Below are 25562 nucleotides of genomic sequence, written 5' to 3' on the forward strand. Positions count from 1 at the left end.
TTGAAGAGGATGAACTGAATAAAGGGGCGCACATGTAATATGCCTGTGTACAGCGTGATTTTCCTCCTGTATCTTTTCTAACGTTAGATAGCTATTTCCTAGAAAAATAATAATGTGCTTAAAGGGGAAGTTCACTCTGACAAAAAGTTTATTATAAAAACAGCAATAAAAATAATTGAAACATATTGCCCAATTTATTTAAGGTTTGAGAAAAATCCATCAGATGTAAAAACGTAAGAAGTAAAAAGATATTAGAATTTTGATTATTCGATTTGTGACGTCATAAGCGAGCAGCATTCCTACATAGCGAATGGTAAAATATTAATGAATTGTCATTTTCTCAGAAAATTGAAAATGGTATTTACTGTACCTTTTGTATATCAATAGACAAATCTTTTCACACCCGATCATAAAAAAACAAAAATAATTGAGGCCTATAGAAGTCATCAGGAACCATTAAAAAGTAACATTCGTGCTTTTTGTATTACATAACATATGGGGCAGCTGCTCGTTTATGACATCACAATTCCAAAACTTTAATTTCTAATAACTTTCTTAATCTTTAACGGATTTTCCTAAAACCTTTTTTTTTTCTACTATTTTTTAAACAAACTTTTCTTCAGGGTGAACTTCCCCTTTAACGCTCTTTGCTCGATGAGGGCGGCACAATATATTTTTGCGCACAAAGAAAAACTTAACCACGGTCGCTCGCGGTCGAATCTGACTGAGAGAAGAAAAAATATCAAACTTTTTTTTAGTCTTTGGATGTGGAATAATTGAATCCTAGACATGTCTTTAGCATTCATGCCTCCCCGTCAGAGGGGAAAATCGGTTCCCGATCAAGCAACGATCCAGAAGGTGAGTGATTTGAATGTGGTATCTGTACTAACGTTAGGTGTAGGATGGTCTGTCTTACTCTTAGTGTCTAGTCCCATCTGTAGCTTTTCATGAAAGGAATCCAAACTTAGGTAGAGGCCACTCACACAATTAACATGCGAGGTTAGTATGGAAGTGGATCGTATTACCGAACACTTTTCATGAATTCAATCATATCAAACACATTATTCTAAAAAAATTCACCAAACTTTCACCATAAATACACAATTACCTACAAAATATAAATATGTAACAATTTTGCCGAAATCGTTTTTCTATTTTACAATATGAATATCAACTTCCAATCGGACCCCTCTTCGGACGTAAAATTTTTTGGTCACTTGAAAAGGTATCGTATTACCGAACGTGTGTTTTCTATGGGAAAAGTTAAGAAAACAACAAAATCACTAATGAGCTATTTTGACCATATTTTATTATTTTTAGAATATTAAGACTTTGAAAATGTGTATTTGAGCATTTTTCATCATCTTTCTATTCATGTTCCCTTTGGAAGGATGTTGCAAAGTTTTTAGCGTATGAAATTATTTTCTGATGCATACAATGCGCGCGTTCGGTAATACAAGGCCGGTCGGTAATACAATCCCTCACTATATACTAACCTCGCACAACGCATGTCATTTCATAATGAATTTTGACGTTTTCATTCATCACATGAATGTGAGAGAATGACACACGCCAAAATCTTCACAATATACTAAATTTATTCATCTAAATCTGTTCATTGAATTAATTTTCAAACTATGCTCCAAAATATTCATAAAAAGGGATTTTAAACGCTTACCTTCAAATCTCAGCCAAGATACTCCGTCGGATCCTTAATACTGCGGTGGAAATTACGCAAACAACAATCGAAATGCGAATTTTTCTTATCGAACAGTCTAGATTCAAGTCGCCGGCGCATAATGGGAAATTGTACCAAAAAAATCAACAGGCTTCTCACGTATAATCGCTGATGGCGCTACATCATAAAATAACGCTGAACAGCGAAAAAAATGCGGAGCGCCTAGAACGCAACCAGCAGTACAGCTGATCTGACGTAAACGACGTAAACAAGCAAGTTTATTGAATAATATCGCGCGCCCTCTCTGTGCGTATAGAGAAAACCAGCGAATTGGCCGCATGCCTGCTTTGACATCAAGTAAAATCATCGATATAAAGTACCAGAAAGACAGAGAGGAATTGAAATTGGCTTCATATCGTTTGGTAAGTTTCATATCCAAAGCTTACTTCATGTAAAATGTAGATAAATTTCACATTTTTACATAAGAATAAAAAACTTATTGCAAGTGCCGTGCCAGCGGTTATCCTGTGCACGGCGGCGGTAATGTACCCATAGGTGGGTAGAGGCACTCATCCTACGAACGAGGTTATAATATATAACCTAGTTTTGGGTGTATACACTAGCATGGCCAAAAAAATCATTGACTATTTTCCTCCCCTTCCCTCACCCAAACATCATGACCTTATCGAACTAGATCAAGTGTGATACTTAAATGAGTAATTGCTGAAAATAATATGAAAAATTACTAAAAACTCACCGATTTTTCCACCTCCGGTGACTTCTTCTTCTTATGTTGGTTTGAGTGGCGATTAGTCATAATTGACTATTGTCGCCATTAGTCATATTTGACCGTCACTACTCTTGATTCGTTCAATGGTGTTTGATCGTGACAAATCGAAAAAGAAAAAAATATCACGAAGCCATAGAGGTTCATCCACCCGGATGGATGACACACTACTCGTGATGCATTCTGGTAAACATGTCTCGATAGCCAGTCCGAAACTGCATTAGCGCCAAATATTGTTTTCAAAGTCAGCACTGCTGCTATTTTGGATCACGTAATGCATGCAAGAATGCCAGAGGCATTCGACTTGTCATAATGATTTAAACTAGGGAGTACTGTAATTATTAGGCAAACCACAGTGGCAAATTGTCCATGGACTGTGTACAACGGATAGACCATCTCTGCACAGCGGTTCGGAGACCGCTGATTGGCCCATATCCCAGATCACGTCTTGACTACATGGTCGGCAAAATAATTCCTTCGGACCACGTGTGAAAGTATCAATAGCGATAACAATATCAGGTCACATTGTCTATGCGTGACATGGTCTTGGTTCATGATCGGATCGCTCCAGTATCGATAAAAATTTATCTAGATTTGGCAATTTCATGCACATTCACGTGACGCTCTGAAACCCGGAAATCAATTGACGAACACGATGCCATATCGACGCTACTTCGTAAGATTTTGACAGAAAAGCAAGAAGTAATCGAAATTTGCTTTCCTGTGCGGTATGATATTGGTGAGAAAACAGATCCTCCAAGAATAGCTTTCATAATTCCTATAAAATATAGGAAAGTGAAATTCTAGGTTGATTTTGGTACGAGGTGATAGAGAATTGCACTCTTGTTTTGATGGAATACTGTGTGGGGGACTGGAAGGCTTGCATTGCGCATGCTTACTATATTTTCATTCATAAATTGGCTCTCGGCAGTGGCTAGATGACGTCATTTAATAATCAAAGTGTACACACCCGCTAGCGTTGAACGCTACGCTATCTATTCTATACAATTTGCCACTGTGCAAACAGTAGGCTACCTCTCTTCTGAAGTGGAAAGTTTCCTGACCAGACCCTATTTGAAAATCCCATGCCACAGAACACTGCATTTCATGTGCGAGGTTTATAGAATAGCACACCCAGAATTAGACATGGTACCTCCATTTGACATGGCAAACTTATTCATAAGCCAACACAGTCAATCACCACAACACACACTTAACGCAGATTTATACAAAGGCATTATCAATCACCACATGCAAGTCCCGATTCGAACTAAAAAATCCCCTTTAAAAAGTAAACATTTTCCATAAAAATGCAGATACTGCCATATTTCCAGAGCTTAGCTCAGATTTAAGAAGTGGGGTCACCGAAAAATGCGGTAAACGCGAAGAAATCTGTGAGTTTGTTCCAAGTTCACAAACTTTTTCACAAACTTAGGATCTTCAAAACGACCAATTGAAATAGAAAAAACTGAAAAACTCTACTGCATTGAATTTGCACAGAAATCAAGATGACGGCATGCTAGTGCCGTAGGCCTCCATTCGACACGTGGTCCGAGTGAATGCAGGAGCGAATGGCCGCTGCAACTTCCAGGTTGTGATTTAGTGGTGCTCGCGAGCATTGACTTTTTAAAGTATGTCGAACGGAGGCTGTCGAATGGCAGGCACAAAAAATGGCGATACATTTCAAGATTTTATGAAATATTGAGATCGAAGAAGAAAATAAACATTGCAATTAAAAAGAGGCAAATATTGGTGCAAATTTTCTTTTTTTTTAAAGATATTTTAAAACAAAAATATTGCAAAAAAAGCTTAACGTGTCAAATTATAGGCAGCTTACTCTATATGATCCTTGCGTTAGTGTGAGTGGATGCAGGTCTCTATTAAAGAAGCCTGAACTCAAGATTATGGACCCAGTGGCATTGCTCAAGTTTAAGATACATGTATAACCTTGTCCCCAGTGAGAAATAATTATAGTCCCCAGTGAATGAGAATGGCAATATTTTGACAAATTTGTTTTAGTACAAAAATCTGAAAAATAATTTAGTTCCAGTAAGAATATTGCATTGTCATTGAAACTACTGTAGATTTCATACAATTTTTATAGGGGAATTCCACCCTGACGATTAGTTGGTTTTTAAGCAGAAATTATATTGGTGAAGGGTCGTTGAATATTCCATCAAAGAATCAAGAGTTATGACTTTTTGAATTTTCTAATATGTATTGTTACATTATATGTGAGTAGATTACCCATAGGGCCCATACATTGTATATCATGTGATATGAATTCCATAAATTCAAAATATTTAATGGAACACAACAAAACTATTTCTTCTTATAGAAGAGCATACCAAATCACGTGTTTGATATATCCTCCGCACTGGTAAAACTGCTTTCAATTTTTTTAAGAAAAATGTAATTTTAGGGAATTCATATCATACAATGTATGAGGGAGCTGCTCATCTGTGGGGTCACAAAATCAAAGCTTTAGAAATTCATAACTCTGTTCTTAAATAGATTTTCATCAATCCTTCACCAATGTTTTTCTGCTTTTATTAAAACTTCCCCTTTATACAGGTGGCTAGGATTGTTTTAATAGATATAATAATGATACATTATTGTCTTCCAATTGTTTCACAACTCAGAAATGATGATTTTTGTCTCACCTGCATAGCAGAGTGAGACTATAGGCGCCGCTTTTCCGACGGCGGCGGCGGCGGCGACGGCGGCGGCGGCGTCAACACCAAATCTTAACCTGAGGTTAAGTTTTTGAAATGACAGCATAACTTAGAAAGTATATGGACCTAGTTCATGAAACTTGGCCATAAGGTTAATCAAGTATTACTGAACATCCTGCCTGAGTTTCATGTCACATGACCAAGGTCAAAGGTCATTTAGGGTCAATGAACTTAGACCATGTTGGGGGAATCAACATCAAAATCTTAACCTAAGGTTAAGTTTTTGAAATGTCATCATAACTTAGAAAATATATGGACCTAGTTCATGAAACTTATACATAAGGTTAATCAAGTATCACTGAACATCCTGCATGAGTTTCACGTCACATGACCAAGGTCAAAGGTCATTTAGGGTCAATGAACTTTGGCCGAATTGGGGGTATCTGTTGAATTACCATCATAACTTTGAAAGTTTATGGATCTGATTCATGAAACTTGGACATAATAGTAATCAAGTATTACTGAACATCCTGTGCAAGTTTCAGGTCACATGATCAAGGTCAAAGGTCATTTAGGGTCAATGAACTTTGGCCAAATTGGGGTATTTGTTGAATTACAGCCATAAATTTGAAAGTGTGTTGGTCTAGTTCATAAAACTTGGACATAATAGTAATCAAGTATCACTGAACATCATGTGCGAGTTTCAGGTCACATGATCAAGGTCAAAGGTCATGTAAGGTCAAAGAACTTTGGCCACGTTGGGGGTATTTGTTGAATTGCCATCATATCTCTATAAGTGTATTGGTCTAGTTCATAAAACGTGGAAATAAGAGTAACCAAGTATCACTGAACATCTTGTGCGAGTTATAGTAGTTTTCAAAATCAGCACTGCTGCTATATTGAATCGCGTGATGCAGGTGAGACGGCCAGAGGCATTCCACTTGTTTAATTATGAATCTATTTTTATTTTGATTCCAGATGTTAGATGAAAATAATCAGCTTATCCAGACAATCTGTGATTACCAGAATAAAGGAAGAGCATCTGAAGCTTCACAGTAAGTATCATATTCTCTTTTTTATTTACTATAATTTCCTATGTCATTTTGAGTACGGTAGGTTCTACACCAGGGGCAATACTGGGCATTTTAACACTCAGGGGTGTGAGAGTTCAGATTTTTTTGTTTTGATTTTCAGCTGAATTTCAGCTTATATTTGGCTCTCCTCTGTACAAAAACTATGGGAGCTCTTTCTATTTCAGAATTTTTCAATACTCTCAGCTTTTTCAGATCTTTTTATTTGTGACCACTCACACCCCTGAACACTACATGCATGTGCTGTCGACTAATTTGCTTTCAATATTGATATAGATGTAATCAAACCAGATTGTAAAGTAATTTCAAGACAGATCTGTTGTTGAATATGGAATGATTTGTTTCTTAATTCATATTGACAATCAATTTGCATTTCAAAAGTATTGCTTTTTTTATTGCTTGCTTTTATATTTTTATCAGAATCTCTGGTTTGAGCATCTTCTAGTACTGATGTTATGAAGAAGCAGAATTCAAATACATGTTCTTAGATTAGTTCCACCTTTACCATCAGTCCTATAACAATTAATGTGATATAGAAGTCAGCTATGAAATTATAGATTTCTAGCCCACTTTGAAACCTATTTTAAAGAAAATTGTGTACCTATTTTTTATTTTTACATATTATTTTATTTTGTTATTATCTCTTTTCCCCTCTCTCTGTACAGGTATCAGCAAATCCTCCATCGTAATCTTGTCTACCTTGCCACGATAGCTGACTCTAACCAAGGAATGCAGCAACTTCTTCCCGTAAGGATTATTGTTCCAGGTTTTTAAGTATTCTCTAAAGTCTACACCAAACGCATGTACATACACCGATGTGTTGGCTCAGTTGGCAGAGCATCCGTCTCACAACCGGGAGGTCAGACCCTGGCCGTGTCAGACCAAAAGACGTATAAAGATGGGAGTTGCTGCTACCTTGTTTTATGTTTAACATTCAAGGGATAGAGCCTCGTTGATCTGGCGCTGCACAGTGGCTGCCGGGTCCCCGATCAATTGGGCCAAAGTGAATTTTCAGAATATTTCTATTCTCAGATTTCTATTTTGAAAAATAAAATATGGATTTTTATTTTTCATGTATCTTCATGTAATGTGATTGTGTTGAGGCACAATCATTTGAAGGACATTTAAAAGACTAAAAATAAAATTACTAAAAGAGCATGGAATAAAAGTTATTAGATTGCATGTTATGTTTTTCCTGTTTGCAGGTGAAGCTAGTGAATACAATTTTATCAAAAAATTTGTCATTGAATTTGAGAAAACCTTTTTTGGGAGGGGGGTCAAGGAATATGATTTTCTCTCATGTTGGGTTGATATTTTATTGTCCTAATTTGCTAAACTTCACTTATCTCGGTCATTATACATGTATGTGATATTACAATAAGAGTATTAAAGGTACGCGTTCCCTGTATTCAGAGGGTGGTGTTGGACATACGTATTTGCTGCTGACAGAGCCAGCTACCCGATTGACACAAATGTTATGTGACGCTCACTCAGATGCCATGTTCCAAATGCCCGAGCCCTGACGATTCTCAGTTCACGCTTCAGCTACTGTTTGAAGATCTTGGAAGGTTGGCTCCGCCTCTTTCTGCTGTGTGAAGTGACGTCAGCAGATGTTTGGGTCAATGCCGATGTAGCCAAAAGCAGCATACCGTATGTTTAGTGTGAATGTGTGCACATGCTGTGCGATTGGCTGATCTTTGACAGTTGCATCAAATTATGTTGATGATCTTCATAATGAAGATGGCGGGGAGTAAAAAATCATTCAAGTCTATCTCTCCGGTGGGCGATTTCAAGTCCGGTGTTGGCATTGGTATTGGTGTTAGTGTTGGAATTTGGATTGCTTCCCCTAGCTCCAAAATCTATTCTGAGTTTGTAAAATGGATCCAGATCACATTATTGACATCTCAAAAACTAGTGAGTGACTTATCAGAACCATCTTCATTTTATGTTTGGTGTTATAATCGTGTAAAAATTGACCTAACACCAACACCAAAAGGTCAACACTGAACTTGAAATCACCCAGTATGCTCATTTTTTGTATCCAAAGCTATTATTTCTTAAGCATGCAAAATTAATACCTCTAATCTATTATTCATTTTCCTGTTCTCTTGTCATACCATCTCTTTATTTCTTTTGATTGTCCTTCTCTCTTTTCAAAACTTTGCTATAGGCTCCCAATCAAGGCAATATGCCTCCAAACCAACAGTACCCAAATTCAATGCAAGGAGGAGGAGGAGGCAGTAACACAAACATGCCACCTGGCCCTGGACCTATGGGAATGAGTGGTGGACCTGCTACTGGGGGTAATAATAGTAGTGGTGGAGGTGGTAGTGGAGGAAATAGTGGTGGTGGTGGACCCCCTACTAGTGGTGGACCTACACCCCCAGGTCGTACCCCTGTGAGTAGCCAGTCACCGTCTACCAGTAGCGCACCTCCACAAGGTGCTACTCTAATGCAGACACCGCCCCCGCAGCAGATGGCTAATGGACCCATGCAACCTCCACCAGTCACGTCAGCTAGCGTCAACTCGCCACAAATGCAAGGTAATCACCGCTTTGATCAGACATAACAAAAGTCACGGCAGTGTCTTTCACCTAGTAATCTTGAAGTCTTTCCATTGCTATTCCCCTTGTCAATCATATGAATGAAGATTGTGGGAATGACGGTGAGAGAAATGCATGTTACCTGAATATGAGTATGAAGTGTGCTGTGCATCTTTCACATTGACTTTCCGAATCTTTTGTTGTTGTTTTTTAATGGATGCCCGGTTTAGCAATGGAAAGACACCTTCAGGACTCGTGCAAGAACGATACAGTTCTGAATTTTGTCAAGTAGCATTGATTTTGCTGAGCTTAAGAATTCTCATAATATTTCATTGGGAGCAACTAGTATTGTAAAGCTTTATGATCCAGGAGCATAGTTTCCTTGAATATACTGTACTTAAGAATATATACATGTACAAAGAAATCACCTTTATTATTGAAAAAGGTTACATTTGTTTAATACTTCTAATAGCTCATACAATATAATTACTTTGTAAAATAAACATTATCTGGTTTAAAGGACGATGGAGATAAAATATCATTTGATCAAAACCCTTTAGCAATAAATAAACTTGTATTTCAACACAACTCAGAAAGTAAAAGTAATAAGTTTTATCCAGTATGATCACATTTTACTTCAGTTGTGTTTCAGTGGCCGATATTCTGAACTCGTGTTTAAATCAATCCCTGGTTTATTGTCTCGCCTGCATAGCAGAGCGAGACTATAGGCGCCGCTTTTCCGACGGCGACGGCGGCGGCGTCAACATCAAATCTTAACCTAAGGTTAAGTTTTTGAAATGACATCATAACTTAGAAAGTCTATGGACCTAGTTCATGAAACTTGGCCATAAGGTTAATCAAGTATTACTGAACATCCTGCCTGAGTTTCAGGTCACATGACCAAGGTCAAAGGTCATTTAGGGTCAATGAACTTTGACCATGTTGGGAGAATTATTTTCAAAATCTTAACCGAAGGTTAAGTTTTTGAAATGACATCATAACTTAGAAAATATATGGACCTAGTTCATGAAACTTGGGCATAAGGTTAATCAAGTAAAAGTGAACATCCTGCTTGAGTTTCAGGTCACGTGACCAAGGTCAAAGGTCATTTAGGGTCAATGAACTTTGGTCAAGATGGGGGTATTTGTTGAATTACCATCATAACTTTGAAAATTTATGAATCTAGTTCATGAAACTTGAACATTAGGTTAATTAAGTACCACTGAATATCCTGTGCGAGTTTCAGGTCACATGACTATGGTCAATGGTCATTTAAGGTCAATGAACTTTGGCCGTGTTGGGGGTATTTGTTAAATTACCATCCTAACTCTGAAAGTTTACGGATCTAGTTCATAAAACTTGGACAAAAGAGTAATCAAGTATCACTGAACATCCTGTACGAGTTTCAGGTCACATGACCATGGTCAAAGGTCATTAAAGGTCAATGAACTTTGGCCGAGTTGGGGGTATTTGTTGAATTACCATCGTAACTCTGAAAGTTTATGGATCTAGTTCATAAAACTTGGGATATAAGAGTAATCAAGTATCACTGAACATCCCCTGTGAGTTTCAGGTCACAAAACCAAGGTCAAAGGTCAGTTAAGGTCAATAAACTTAGGCAATGTTGGGGTAATTGTTGAATTGCCATCATAACTTTGAAAGTTTATAGATAGAGTGAATGAAATGTGGACATGGGTGTAGTTGACAGTCTTAAGTCTCCGTTCAAATGTCATTTATGGTCAATGAACGTGGTATTATGTCATTATATGAATGATGTTTTTGTGAATGATTATTTTATAGTAGTTTTCAAAGTTAGCACTGCTGCTATATTAAATTGCGTAATGCAGGCGAGACTGCCAGAGGCGTTCCACTTGTTAAGTTGTGGTTTAACTATGGAGAGCCAATTGGGACACAAATCTGTGAGAGTACACATCCAATTTATTAACTCACTGACACTCAAATTGTTCATAACTGTCTGGGAATAATAACTGAACTATTTTGAAGTATTGTTCTTTATTCTGAAAGCATCAGGAAAAACAAAATAGTAAGCATAAGAGATATACAATATAAACATAATTTTTTATCTGAATTAAACCTGACTTCAGAATAAGGGCCATTGGGTTATTTGTTGAGTTGGCGGTCGTTGTTTTATTATTTGTGGGGAAAGGGTCGTAATCCACTAAGAAGTTTACTTTACTAATGACTGAAACATGTTATTGTGCTAAATGACATACCCAAAATTATCCCTGGTGCTCTAATAAGGGAGAGCTGAATTTGCAACATTCCTCATCAATTTTCGGCAAATAATAAATTTTGCATTGAAGTGCTTGTTAAAGGTCAAGTCCACCCCAGAACATTGTTGATTTGAATCGATAGAGAAAAATCAAACAAACATAACGCTGCAAATTTCATCGAAATCGGATGTAAAATAAGAAAGTTATGACATTTTTAAGTTTCGCTTATTTTTCACAAAACAGTTAAATGCACAACTCAGTGATATGCAAATGAGAGAGTTGATGATGTCCATCACTCACTATTTCTTTTGTTTCTTCTTGTTTGAATAATACAATATTTCAATTTTTACAGATTTGACAATAAGGACCAACTTAACTTAACCATAAACTGTTAAAATAATGGTAATTCCACATGTTCAGGGAGAAATAAAACTTTGTTTCACTTGACAAGGAGGAGAAAATTAGAATATTTCATACAATAAAATACAAAAGAAATAGTGAGTGGATGACGTCATCAGGCTGCAAATTTGCATACCGACCAAGATGTGCATATAACTGTTTTGTGAAATTAAGCGAAACTTTAAAACGTCATAACTTTCTTATTTTACATCCGATTTTGATGAGATTTTCAGCGTTTTGCTAGTTTGATTTCAAATCAACATTTTTCTGGGGTGGACTTGACCTTTAACAACAAGAGCTTAGATTTACTCTTGGGCTATTTCATGGCTTAATGGCTTAATGCATGACTTGTCGTACAACTGGTGACCCTTTCTGGTGATAACAGACCTGCCAACCAGTACGTTTAGCCGTATTTAGTACGTTTTTGCAACCAAAATACGGCAGTACGTTTTTTCTTAGAAAAATACTTTTTTTTGTTTTTTTTACTAAATCGTAATTTATTGAGAAAAATAATCTCTCTATGTCTCTATTTCATAAAACGTACACAAGTATGGTTATTAGATCAATGTAATTTCAGGTAACTTGTTTTTTTTTCAATCATTTTGTTAAACCCAGGGTGAAGATATACACATGCTTTAATGTTTTTTTTTCATCTGCAAGAGCAGTGCGCATTTTAGCTTGCATGCAGCTTATGCCCCGTGATGAGCGAGTGCACAAAGCATTTTTGGGGGAAAAAACAGTTTTTTTATCACAGAATACAGTTTTTCATTCACAGAGGTTGGCAGGTCTGCATATTTATCTCACACGGTAAAAATACTGATTTTTTTTTGTCAAAATACTGATTTTGGGGGATAAGAATACTGAAAATGCAAAATACAACTTGGCAGCTCTGTGATAGATATTGTATTCCTATGTAAAAACATTTTCCAGTGAGTTGTGCGAAAAATTGTGCAGAACTTAACAAACGGCTTTCTGAAGCCCTGCCCAGGTCATATTTTAATTTTAGCTGATGGGAGTTGATCAAGAATCCGATTTAACGTACACCCTTTTTTGTAAAGTCATGCTAAGTTTTACAAACGGTATTACGAAACAGCCTCCAGTATTAAGAATAAGTATTAAAGGATAATCTATAGATTTCAGATAACTGTAAATATGGTTCCATGATATTTGCTCCTGCGACATTTGCTCCTACTGAAAATGCACGCATTAAGCCAAACATAATTCAGAGCTCCAAAACTTACCTTAACCTCAGTCCTTATCCTCGAATAATTCTGAATAAAAAACCCGATCAAAACTATAACTTTCCCCTTATACCTTCAAAGAAATTCGCGGAGGTGCAGTTGTCGTAAGAGCAAATGTCACTTCATTTGAAAACATGAGGATTTCTATTGACTTTGATGGTGGTATCCTGATGAATTACATACATCAGAGGAAATTTTCTTTCCCATTGATGATTCTATTTCTAGTACCTAGCACTCGCAATGATCATCTGACCACATCTAATGCAGTAAGCGGGACTAGTCAATCAAATACACCCAGTGAAAACTTTCTCTCTGCCAACACCGGAAGTACCAGTGGTGGTGAATCCAGCAGTACTTCTGGTGGTAGTGGCGGTAGCAATGTTTCTACCTCATCTTACAACACTTCACCATCCGGTGGCTACCATCCAAGCAGCAATGCAATCACCAGGCATCAATCTCAAGGCAGGACACAAAGTTGATGTTGTTGCTTGATTTATCTGTCGTGTTGCCTTTCAAAAGCCCATTATGTTATCCTGCAATAATTGGACTCCCAGCTACTTCTAATTGTCAATAGTTGCTCCCAGTTTTCTATGTGTGTATTTATTGAGATACATGTATTACAATGTAGGAATGTCAGTTTTAATGCCAAGGCAAGTCAGTAATGTATACACACCTGTTGCAGAAAGCTTTTTATCTGCTAGGATTATATAAAGAAAAAATTCAACCAATCATATTCCACAATTTCACGAGCATCTAGCTGGAGATTTTAAATTGGTATCAATAACAAGTTTAATGAAACAGAATGTAGGGTTGGTATTCTTGGGAATATCACATCTTTTGTCACAACTTCTGCTACAACTCTTTGATTGTCATAAATCAGTATTATGGAAATTGTCTTTTTCTCTTTTCTTTAGAATCTATACATCTGCAAGTATTTCCTTTTTATTCAGAGATATGCTTAAATATCTCTCCCTTCGTCGAAATACAAAGTGTTAGAGTAAGAATCATTTTAGATTCTATTAGGAGCCTAAACCATGGTCTGCATTCTTAGAGTAGAAATTGAAAAAATTTGAAGTTTATTGAAGTAGAAATTAACAAAAAAGTGTTAAACCTTGTTACAGCCCAAAGGACGCATCCTGATCATTTTTAGAATCCATACAAATTAAGGTCAAGTCCACCCCAGTGAAAAGTTGATCTTACAATTAAAAAAATATATATATATATTCAAGCATAACATTGAAAATTTCATCAAATCCCATGTGAAATAAGAAAGTTCTGATATTTAAAAATTGGGCTTGTTTTTCATAAATACACTGTATGCACAACACAGTGATTTATGTAGGTGCTAATGAGAAAGTTGATGATGTCACCTTTTTTTTATAGATATTGCAGATTTGAAATTAAAGAGACTCTTCACAAGAGGTTACAACAGTGGTAGTGCCACATTTTCAGAGAGGACTAAAACTTTTTTTGCATTATAAAGAGGAGAAAATAAAAATATTTCATATTTTACAAAATAAAAAGGAAATAGTGAGAGGGTGACGTTTTGGGTTCCCATATTTACATTATGAGCAGGATTTGCATGTAAATGTTTTGGGAAATTCAGAAAAACTCTTAAATGTTTTTTTACATCCGATTTTGATGAACTATTCAGTGTTATGCTTGTTTGATATTTCTTTTATACAAATCAACTTTTTGTTTGGATAGATTTGCCCTTTGAAGATTCTCTAACTTTAGCATTTCCATCTGATTTCAATCAAAATTTGCTATTTTATTTATTTATTCATTCATTCATTCATTCATTGCTTTGATGTTGGTCTTCTCTAGATTCGTTCTGGAGGTAGATTAACCCTATCTATCCCCTTTGGTCTCTAATTTTTGTGTTAAAAAATCTTGTTTCATTTTCTGAAAAGTAAACATATATTTTGCTTTATTTTTTATATTATTTTTAATACATTGTAGATTGATTAATTTTGTTAATAGAATTGTATATTGTACTAGGACTGTGGTATTTTATTTTAATGAATTCCTTTCTTTTTTCAGAATTCTATTATCTCGTCATGAATTTTATGCTTTCCTTTCTTCACATGATTTTTTTCTTCAATCATGTTATGAATAAATTGTTGTGGGTTTTTTTGTGTGTAGCAGTTAGTGTATCTACTCCATGTACTTTTGTCCCCTTCAGTCAAAGATGGCTTTTACCAATCCTCTTTTCTTTCAACTTTTCTAAATATTTAGATTTCATTTGACAACGAAGTCATTATTTTTCATTTTTTGTGTAATTGTGTTTAAGTATCCTTAAAACCTAATTTTATGAAATTTTAATAGCTGCATTGCATAAATTATATGCGTCCATGTATGAACAATAATTTCAGTGATTATTAGTTATTAATTTGATAGTGATGTGATTGTTACCCCTATGGAGTAATTGTGAAGATTGGTTTCCTTGGCAATTTCTAATTTTTATTGAATTGTACATTTCATTTTTCACAATGGCCTCATATTCGTCATTTTAGCCTCTTCCATTACACAAATTAATGAAAATGAACCAGAAATATAGATCTGAATTTTTTTAAATACATATCTTGTGAAAAAAATAAACCAGAAGCCTATGAACTTATTGATAATGTATTTATCTCAGATGAGAAAGAATTGCATAAAACTACATTGTAGCTCTGTCTGTAGTAACTGAATAAGATGTCATTATATACAAGATTTTTTTTTATCAATTTATCATAAGAGCAATTCTTTCCCCAGTTTCAATTCGCATACTGAACAATGGGGGATCATGGTTTGATTTAATGTTTTAAGTATCAAACCATATATTTTCACAGGAGGAATGATGCCACCAGGTCCAGCACCACCTCCACAGTCTCAGGTTGAGCAGCCACCCCAGCAGCAACAGCAAATGCCACAACAACAACAGTTGCCCCAGCAACCACAACAGGCACCTCAGTCCAACATGGGTCCACCCCAGTCAATGGCACCACCAACGCCAAACCAGCAGCCACAACAACAACAACAGCAGCAGCAACAACAACAACATGCACAGCAATCCAACATGGGTCCACCCCAGTCAATGGCACCACCAACGTCCACCCAGCAGCAGCAGCAGCAACAACAGCCACAGTCCGGTATGGCTCCACCTCAACCACCACAACAGCAGAGCATGGGACCACCAAGTCAACAACAGCAGCAAACACATCCCAACCAGCAACCCAATATGGGCTACTCACAACAAGGTGATGATTAGGATTGTGGTATTATTCTATTGGTTAAATATGCCTCCTTCAGGATTGAAGATTCTTGCAGATGGTTTATTTGGCATGTGTGTATGGCCAGGTTTAGGTGTGCAGTGCAAAATATATACAGGTGCAAGTAAAAAGTCCCATTTGATTTAGCTCTGGCCTTCCGCCAATCTCAGGCGGAAGGCTTTTGGAGAAGAGGCATTGATTTTGTTGGGAGGAGTATTCCATGCCTTGATCGTCCTCGGAAAGAAGGATTGACAATGGTGCTCTGTCCTGCAGTGTGGTAGCTGGTAGCCGTTCCCTTGTTGCTACGATCAAATTCTTGTTGATCCTGGGGAGTCCTTTTCAGCCCCCCCCCCCCCCCCCTTCAACATTTTTTGCGATATATCTGCGCCGCTCGCTGACTTTTTACCTTCTAGTCTCGCCCAACTTTTGAGATAAAATTTGTGATGCCCGGGCACGAGGTTAAGAAATAAAACTTTTTTATAAAAAAATTATGATAAGTGCATGTCAGACCAAAATTGCTCAAAAGTGTATATGTCATGTACAAAGTCAATACAAAATCTGTTTCATCTAAAATTCGTAAATGAGTGATAATTTTCTCTTTAATTGATAACAGTTATTTGATTTGATGCTATTTATGACTGAAATAATGTCCTTAATGAATTTCGTCGAAAAGAAACGAAAATAAGATATAAAAAGAAAGAAATACAAAAATTTTAAAAACAATAAGATATGGTACATAAATTGATTTTGGTAGCAGATTTTTTCATTTTTAGATGTTACTTGTTAGGAATGCCACAAATAATATTTTCACCAAAAAAATTAGCTTTCTAGGAGCTCTTTTTTAGTGAATTAGAGCAAAAAGTATGATTTTATGAATAAATAAGCATAATTAATTAATATAAAAAAATATTTGAATTTTGTGCAATTTATCTATGCAGTGGCATAGATTATATCATTCTCTACCTTCATGCAAATTTTCATCGCGATCACACAATCCGCGGCTGAGATCTTAAGGAGGACTTAAAAGGCCCCTCCCCCCCTTCAGGACTTTCAGCTCACTTAGTGGCAGACAGTAAACACCAATTTTATTAGAGAGTTTGTAAAAACAAGGTTAATTGTCACTAGGTCATCATAGATCTAGATCTGGTACAGTTGAAATTTGTGACATCATGAAATCTTAGCTGTTAAACAATCAAACTGAATATCACCAACACACTTGGGCACATGTGGGACAGTGTTATTATTGCTTGGGAAAAAAACCTAATATCATTTTTAGTCTCGCCTGCATAGCAGAGCGAGACTATAGGCGCCGTTTTTCCGACAACGGCGTCGTCAACATTGAAATCTTAACCAAGGTTAAGTTTTTGTAATGTCATCATAACTTAGAAAGTATATGGACCTAGTTCATGAAACTTGGACATAAGGGTAATCAAGTATTGGGTCAATGGACATAGTATTTAATCATTTAAGTGTTTTATGTCTGAATGATTATTTAATAGCTGTTTTCAAAGTCAGCACTGCTGCTATATCAAAGGGTTTAATGCAGGCGAGACTGCCAGAGGTGCTCCACTTGTTTTTTAAATATACCTACAGACATCTGTATTATTGATCTACTGATTGCATGCTATTACACACAATTCTTGAAATGCACCATTCACAATATATATATATATAATAATACATACATTTACAAAGGTAAAAAACAACATATAATAAAGCATAAGTGTTAAATTTGATAAATACAGTACCATTAGATTAATTCTTTGTTTATTCAGTACAATGAAGAATATACCCATTATTGGGGTGTTTGTTTGGTGTGTTAATCTTAATTGAATGCATGTATTTATGTTCAAAGGAAACATGGGAGTGCCACCTCAACCGAGTATGGGACCTCCACAACCACCCAACCAGCCCCAACACCCCCAGCAACAAGGCAACATGGGTCCACCACAACCTTCTAACATGGGACCTCCGCCACCACAACAGGGCAGCATGGGACCGCCTCAGTCTATGGGACCCCCAAGCCAGCAGCAGCAGACACCGCCCCATCAACAACAGGCACCGCAGCACGCCGTCATGCCACCACCTCCCCAGCAACAGCAGCAGCCAGGCGGACCACAAGGACCGTCACCACCACAGTATCCAGGCAACATGCCACCCCAACGTTACCCATCCCACCACCAGCAGGGTATGATGGGTGGACCACAGGGCCCAGGAGGAGGAGGGGGGCAAGGTGGTCAGATGATGATGGGTGGAGGGGGGCAACAACAGATGGCAGGTTACAGACAACCATCACAAGGTAAGTCTCTCTTTCTCCTATTCACTCAGTATACCCCTAGTTTAGCATCCACCATTTCAAGAATCATTTTATTTTCAGTGATTTCCATCCATTGTCACTAACAACTGTTATAAACTACTGAAATCCTTGCCCTGTTACATAACATTTCCATTCAATAGTGATCTTCCGTGGAATCCATTATTTTGATTGGCAGTTGAGCCCTGTTAACATGGTAGTTACTATTGGATGGCAGAGTTACTGTAAAAGATACATTTATGCAATGAGACCCCCAACCTCTTGATTCGCCAAGAGTAACTTTATATATTTTTTTTCATGAAGCGCTCCATAGACAATTATATTCAAATGTCATTATTGATCAAACTTGATGGAACTGTTTATATGGATTTTTTAGATTTGAGGACACTAATTGATCAAAGCTACTGGCAAGATATGCATGCGATTGCAAGGGTGTTTTAATTGAACTGCATTTCTTATTGAATGGTGCAGTTGGATGTTCATAGGGTTTTAATTAGTGATACAGTATATGTATCACAGACTCGCATGTCACGTCTGAGACCAATAAATGTATATAGACTCTAGAGTGTTGAAAACAATGCATACATGTATTTGTGTATGATTTATCAGTGAATTAAAAAAAGAAACAGATATAGATAATGCAAGAAAATTTGTTTAGGGGTTTATACATATGGCTTGAAGTACTCGTACTTCTATGAAAAAATTTTAATTCCCTTTCCTATATATAAATTTCTATTCTGATAAATAGAACAATAATTTTATAGTGTTTGGTCAAATTGAATCCTTCAAGAATGCTTGATTATTTTTTCATACGCCTGTTTTTCAAAGCTACATACAAGTGTAAGAAATAAATTGAATATGCTTATAATTAGGAAGCTTAAGACATTTTCTTAAATTATTCTATTGTACTCATAGGAGTACACGTGCAATCATTCTCCTCAATTTGGCAGGTCTAATTGATTAGATTTCATGCTCATATCTATGTGATATTAACCAGTTTGTGAGTGTTTGTTTTATTACCGTTACTATATTAATTTGAATCTCTTTCTTTCTTCTCTTTGTGTGAATCTGTTTAATAGAGAAATAATTAATTCTGTTACATTTGCATGAATTTTCAGTTATATTGTTTGTCCTTATTCTCTTACATACATGTAGTTTAATTGCATGTAATTTGTTTGTGAACTCTTTTTGGGCAAACAACAAAAACATGCACATTATTTAGAAGGTTTGGGTTTTCTTTTCTGATCCCTGCTTCCACCCACCCCTGCCCTTCTCTCTCTCCGTCTCTCTCTCTATCTGTCTCTCCTTTCCTCTACATCAAATCCAAAGTTTCCAAGTTTCTGTGGAAAATCCCAAGTGTTTCTTTTGCATGAATATGGTTAATAACAACCCCTGTACTTTCATTGTAGGACTTGTTTGTTATAAAAGGTTGGTTGAGTTCCAGGTTAATTCCTTGTGAATGTCTGAAGCTAGCCAGCCAAGTTTTTCTATGGTATTTTTCAAAGAACAAAGCTAACAAGAAATCACACAAACACAAGGGTTGGCTCGTCACATCACTGGCCCTGATGCCTAGCTCCCACACTACATACGTACTGTATAGTGCTCAGTGTCAATGTGGGCACTTGCCAGGAACGGAATGAAGACAATCTTGGGCTCAGCTGGGATTGAGCTGAGCTATAGGCTACCAATCACTACACTACCACAAAAGTGCACTACAGAATGTATCTGGGTGAAAATATAATATAATATAATTAACAACTTACATCATCTTCAGAGTCTTATTCCATGATGGTGGGCATTGCATCAGTGATATGTGCTGTTTGTGCATGCATAACCGCGCTGCACCATTTCTAATTCTGTATACATTATTGAATAGATGTGAATTCTTTTTTAGCTTTAAAGTTCTTTGAAAGACACCAGAGGAAAAACTTGTCTGGCTAGCTTCAGACATCCATGTGGTTTTTTACCTGAAACGTACATGGAACTCACCCAAACTTTTATAACAAGCCCCTTATAGAGAGTACTCAAATGGCAAATAATTAGAAGCACAAATATTTTATACACCCTTTTCGTTTGTTTTTCCTCTGATTACGTTTGAGCTGTTGCTGTGATATCATTGTGTGATTTAGGAGATCCAATTCTCTTTCATCTTTCCAGCTGCTATCCAGAACCAACCATTTGTGGTCAAAGGAAACCAGCTAGATGCATTACCTATCACACTTTCCCATTCTCACATATAATTGTATGCAGTAGGGTACACCTCTCATTTTTTTTTCTTCTCTTCAATGCTTACTGGGTATTTTTCAGAGAATTCTCAAAACTACTGTTGCAGTTTAGGAAAGCGTATTTAAGCTCTTTTTATTTCACCAGAGTTACTTGTAACATGCCCTTAGCCCCTGTGCATATTTCACTTGGCTAGTGCGATTACATTGGGGATATCGCGTCAGGTCAGGTAACCGCGTAACCCCATCATTAAAAAAAAGGGCCCCCTAAATTTCTGAAACATCAGGTTCAGTTTATCCGCCCATTCGAGAATCTTGCAATGATTTTTTACAAAACATCAGGTAAATTGGACCTGTCATTTTGGGAATGTTGGGGGGCCCTTTTCTCGAAAGGTCGGGTAAAGTGGACACATTTTGGGAATTAAGGGGGCCATTTTCTCGAATGGTCAGGTTCCGTGATTGCCCGACCCTACATGATAACCAGATGAAATGGAACAAGCCTTTCACTCGGCACTTCTCTCAAGAATGTTGAATGCAATAACCTATAGTATCTGCTTGCATGGATCTACATAAGTTGATTTTCAAAATTATAAGCACTTTAAATACAAATACTACGCAAACACGATGCATGTCACTGTAAGCCGGTCTTACTGTCTTTCCTGCCTTTCTTTTGTGAATAAAAGAATAAATTGTGACAGTTCAGTTACATACAAGTTTGCCACACATTGTATATACAAGTTGTTTCACTTTGTGGACACCTTATCAGCTACCTCCTTTTTCAGTTGTTGTAAAATACAATGATGCTTTAAATCATTCTTATATTGCTTCTTTTAAATTTCAAAAGTAATGCAAATTTATATGGAAAATGGCAGACTTATATATGCTGACATAAAGGTAGCATTGTTTATTTGCAAAAAGGCCAAGTGATGATTATTTTTTAAATCTAATTCTGTTGGCTGTTGATATCCATTTGTGAGAATAAAAACTGATTTATTGTTTGGCATACATGTACCTGTAGATTTTTTAAGCTACATGTGATCATAGTCTAATTTGGAGTAATGTAGTGCATTATTCATAAGCATTTCTCAGGAAAGATATGATTGTATTGATTAAACATAGAGTATGTTCATTTCAATGTGTTGTCTGAGCTATCAAAGTATTCATTGGGAATGCTGTTGATAAAATTTTGGATAAAAATGATGCAAAATTGCAAAAATAACAGCTGTGTCATTTGATATACATGTACATGTATGCCTTTTCTCATTGTAATCAAAGCAACAGAAATGATCAATAGTGACACCTTTGCAAATGAGCGTTGCTACCTGTAATGTCTTTTTAATCCATTCATGAATTTGATTATTCAAGTTTGATTTGATAATTTTTAATCCTTTAAATTGGCAACTTCAGTGGGTTTTGGTAACCTGTTATTCATTGGTGCATTTTCTTCTATACAATTTTGTTACTACAAATGTAACATTTTTGTGCATGCATAGAAAGGAATTTGAAAAATGAAAGAAGTTGCCAATTCACATTAAAAAAAAGTAATTTGAAAATTCCATCATTTTTTTTGTCAAACAAAACCAGTGATGCAGACGAAGGGCACCATATTTTGTTCTTATTGCTTTTTTTGGTACATCTTTTAGTGATTTGCATCAGTGATGATGGGTCAAACCAAACAATTCTATCATGAATGGATTAATCTATCATCAAAATATTTGAATCTTTGTGATATTCTGCAGGATCAACTAAAAGCAAAGAACGGAAAGGAGATTCAAGGACCGCAAGCAGATTACAAAGTGACGAAACATTTTCATTAATAATTCTAAAAAGGAAGGCATTCAATGCCTTGACAACAATTGGATAATTCCATGCAAGCTCAAACCCTAGATACAACCATTCCTAAGAAAGTTTACAAAGCGAAAATTTAAAAGAATTACTTGATTAAATTTCATCAAGGTTCACATGTAGAAAACTGTTTTTCTCTTTTGACTTTTTTATAATCCAAATCTACCTCTGTTTTCCCTCTCCTTTGTTAGATCTCTAAACCCTTCTCTAGAATCGTTTGCATGGAATTCCCCATATATTAACCCACAGACCATTAACATTCATCTAGAAATGTTTGTAGTTCTTTGTCCTTCAATGCCTGTTGTTAGCTTTAGTTTACATGTGGGGATTTAGATATAAGTGTACTTATTCATCTTTATTTTTCCTGTTTTGTGGTTGACTAAGCGTAAAGACCAGTTTGTACAGTACAGTATGTATGTTGTTATGAGTAACCTTGCCATAGGTTGTTCATGTTTCAGAAAACGCAAGCAATTGTGTACTATTTTTAAAACTATTTAAACAAAATCATTCAATTGAATAAACAAGATTTCCAAACCATATGGAACCAAAGGTGTAAAGCCTTGTCTTTATACACATCTTGATTTTTACAAATATTTTCAAGGGTCTCCCCTCCCCTTTACATTTTACTATTTATTGTTTCATGATTAATTTATTTTTGGTGTCTTTCGATGCTGGTTGATACTAACTTTCAAACATGTTGTCTGAATGATATTCCTATCCACAGGTCAGCCAATGTACAATCAGATGCCTAACTACAATCAGCAGTACCCATCCAATGGACCTCCTCCTGGTGGATACTCCCAGATGGGTCAAAGACAACCGTATCCTCAGCAGAACAACATGCCACCACCTACCAGTCAGTACGGTAACCCACAGCAGGGAGGAGGCTATGGCAACTACCCAGGACAGGGTCAGGGTCCACCTGCACCCCATCAGGCTAGGTATGGCTACCAGCAAGGAGGACAACCTGGACCCCCGCCCCCACAGAGCCAAGGTGGTGGTGGTGGCGGTGGTGGAGGGGGGTATGGAGGGTATACCCAAGGCCAATATCCCGGAGGATATCAGCAGTAGAGGACTTACAAGAGGATGTCACCTGTTCATCCATTCTTCCATTGTAACTCTTGTCGGAGCTGCTAAGGGCTATGGGATTATCGAGAAGACTCCTGGAATATCAAACAGTTTTAGCATCAAAGCTATGCATTTCAAAAAATTTCATTATTTATTGACTGATTTCCTTGATTGGATTGTGTGAAATTGAGAAAGATGTACCTGATTTCCTAATAGATTCTCCCTTCCAGCAACTCTGAAATAACTATTTAAAGTGTTCACGAGGATGGAATTGGATGGAATTAATTGATCCAATGCGCATGAATGGTCATATTAATCATCATGTATCCTGGTTGAAAAGTACATACACTGAACAGGATGAAGGAAAATGTTTAGGATGTAACATTAATACCAAGTTCATACCAGTAATGCATGATGGTTTTGCAGGAGCCATGACCTTACATGAGATCACCAGGTGTTGTGCGTTAAGTTAATGGGATGTGATGAGCTCTAAGAGAAAATATCAATGGAAGAGCAAGGACCCCAGTGCTAGAGTTTCACACCTTATGGCTGAGACTTGGCATGTCTGACATTACAATGTGAAACAATCTGCAGGGCCGTGGAAACGGGGCTGAGTGGGCTTCAGCCCCCCCCCCCTCATTTTTTCCCCAAAACCAGGTACAAAAACGTAAAAATAACCATCTGATTGTGATTTTTTGCATGGTCAGCCCCCCCCCCCCCCCCCCACTTTCAAAACAGTTCCGTGGCCCCTGATCTGTGTGGGCAGGTTGTGATCTTTGATTTCAAACAATACTTCAAGTAGCCCCAGATAATCCTTGACATAACCATTGATCCTTTCCTGTTGATAGTCACAATGAAAAGCTAATGAAGGATGGCACACATCTGGAAGCTACTGTTGATTTATGGTCAACTTTTTTATTTACTGTTCAATATTAAATGTTGAAATAAAGCTGATTGATTTAGAAAGAAATAATGATTAATCTTGTCTTCACTTTGACTTATGACATCATGTATATATTTTTTTTTTCATACACTTAAACTGACAATCCATGTCTTTGTTGAATACACAAATTCACTAGGTGATATTCTTACATGGATATGCAAGTAGTGGTTATTTTTTGTTCCTTCCTTACTTTCTTATATATCTTTCTTTCTTTCCATATTTCTTTCATTTTCATCCATTGATTTATTAGTTTGGTTTTTTTTTTTCTTGTTCATAAAAAAATTGTATTTGTCACTTACATTTAGGGTACATTTCATTTGAATTGTGCTTGTATTAATGATGAAAGATATTTATGCTTGAAGGTAAATGGAGTACATTTCTAGATGTAATTTAGCATAACTTAGCTCAAGATGTAATTTAGCATAACTTAGCTCAAGATGTGAATATAATTTCTCTGACCTCAGCAGCTTAGCCCATCTATCATTATGAAAATAGATTGTGGAACAGTTGGAGATGACATGTAAAACTATTTGTAGTGGGTATTAAACTCACTGATGCATTTGAGTGTTATGGTTTCATACTCATAAGAGACATTTTTTTGTATCATGAGTTGGAGAAAAGAGGTTGAAACTTGATAATTTTCAATTAGAGTGAATGTAAATAACATATGTAAATAAATGTGTAAATACCAATTGATGTACATGGTCATGGACTTGGCAATGAATCAAATGGTGCATGTAAATAGTGAGATTGGTGGTGAAAACTGTAATTATTACATTTTCAAAATTTACTACAAGTTACAAGAATCTTTGATGTATGGTATGTTAGGGTCATTCATTTGTGCATGCATATCATGAAGAAAGTGTGTTGACTGTATTTTCTTTATCATTATTATCATTGTCATCCAAAGAAAGAAATATATATACATGCTATTGTTTGATTTATACATTCCTTATTGGTGGTAACTTGTGTGCTTGTTATTTGTACAGTATTCAATGTTGTAAGGTATATTTGTTTGAACGAAATAACTTAAATAGGAAGGAATGTGGTGTTTGTTTTCATTGTTTTAGGCTTTATTGGATCAGTTAATCCCAATCCAGGAACCACAAGGTTCCAATGAAATATATATTATCCTCATTTGAAGTGCGTATTAGTCCACCCCCCCCCCCAGAAATCTGCGCTAATTGTGACAAAAACTATGTATAATTTGTAATATCTCTTATTGCAAAAATGTAAAAATGACTCTTGACAGATACCTGTTTTTTAAT

The 25562-nt window shown here is 36.3% G+C and overlaps 1 protein-coding gene across 2 annotated transcripts; it reads left to right on the forward strand.

Annotated features, from left to right (window-relative positions):
* The first annotated feature begins 653 nt into the window (after window positions 1-653).
* LOC129254265 (basic salivary proline-rich protein 2-like) lies at window positions 654-25245 on the forward strand. 2 transcript variants are annotated; one of them, XM_054892718.2, is made up of 8 exons: window positions 679-858; window positions 6119-6195; window positions 6897-6978; window positions 8402-8774; window positions 15483-15890; window positions 17758-18201; window positions 22178-22234; window positions 23008-25245. In XM_054892718.2, the coding sequence occupies exons 1-8, from the start codon at window positions 790-792 to the stop codon at window positions 23352-23354; spliced, it is 1857 nt and encodes a 618-aa protein (XP_054748693.2). In that variant the 5' UTR covers window positions 679-789; the 3' UTR covers window positions 23355-25245. The 2 variants fall into 2 exon arrangements, with proteins under 2 accessions (XP_054748694.2, XP_054748693.2); XM_054892719.2 differs by lacking the exon at window positions 22178-22234 and having other exon boundaries at window positions 654-858.
* The last annotated feature ends 317 nt before the right edge of the window (window positions 25246-25562 follow it).

The sequence above is a fragment of the Lytechinus pictus genome, chromosome 2, assembly GCF_037042905.1.
Source record: "Lytechinus pictus isolate F3 Inbred chromosome 2, Lp3.0, whole genome shotgun sequence".
NCBI lineage: Eukaryota > Metazoa > Echinodermata > Echinoidea > Temnopleuroida > Toxopneustidae > Lytechinus > Lytechinus pictus.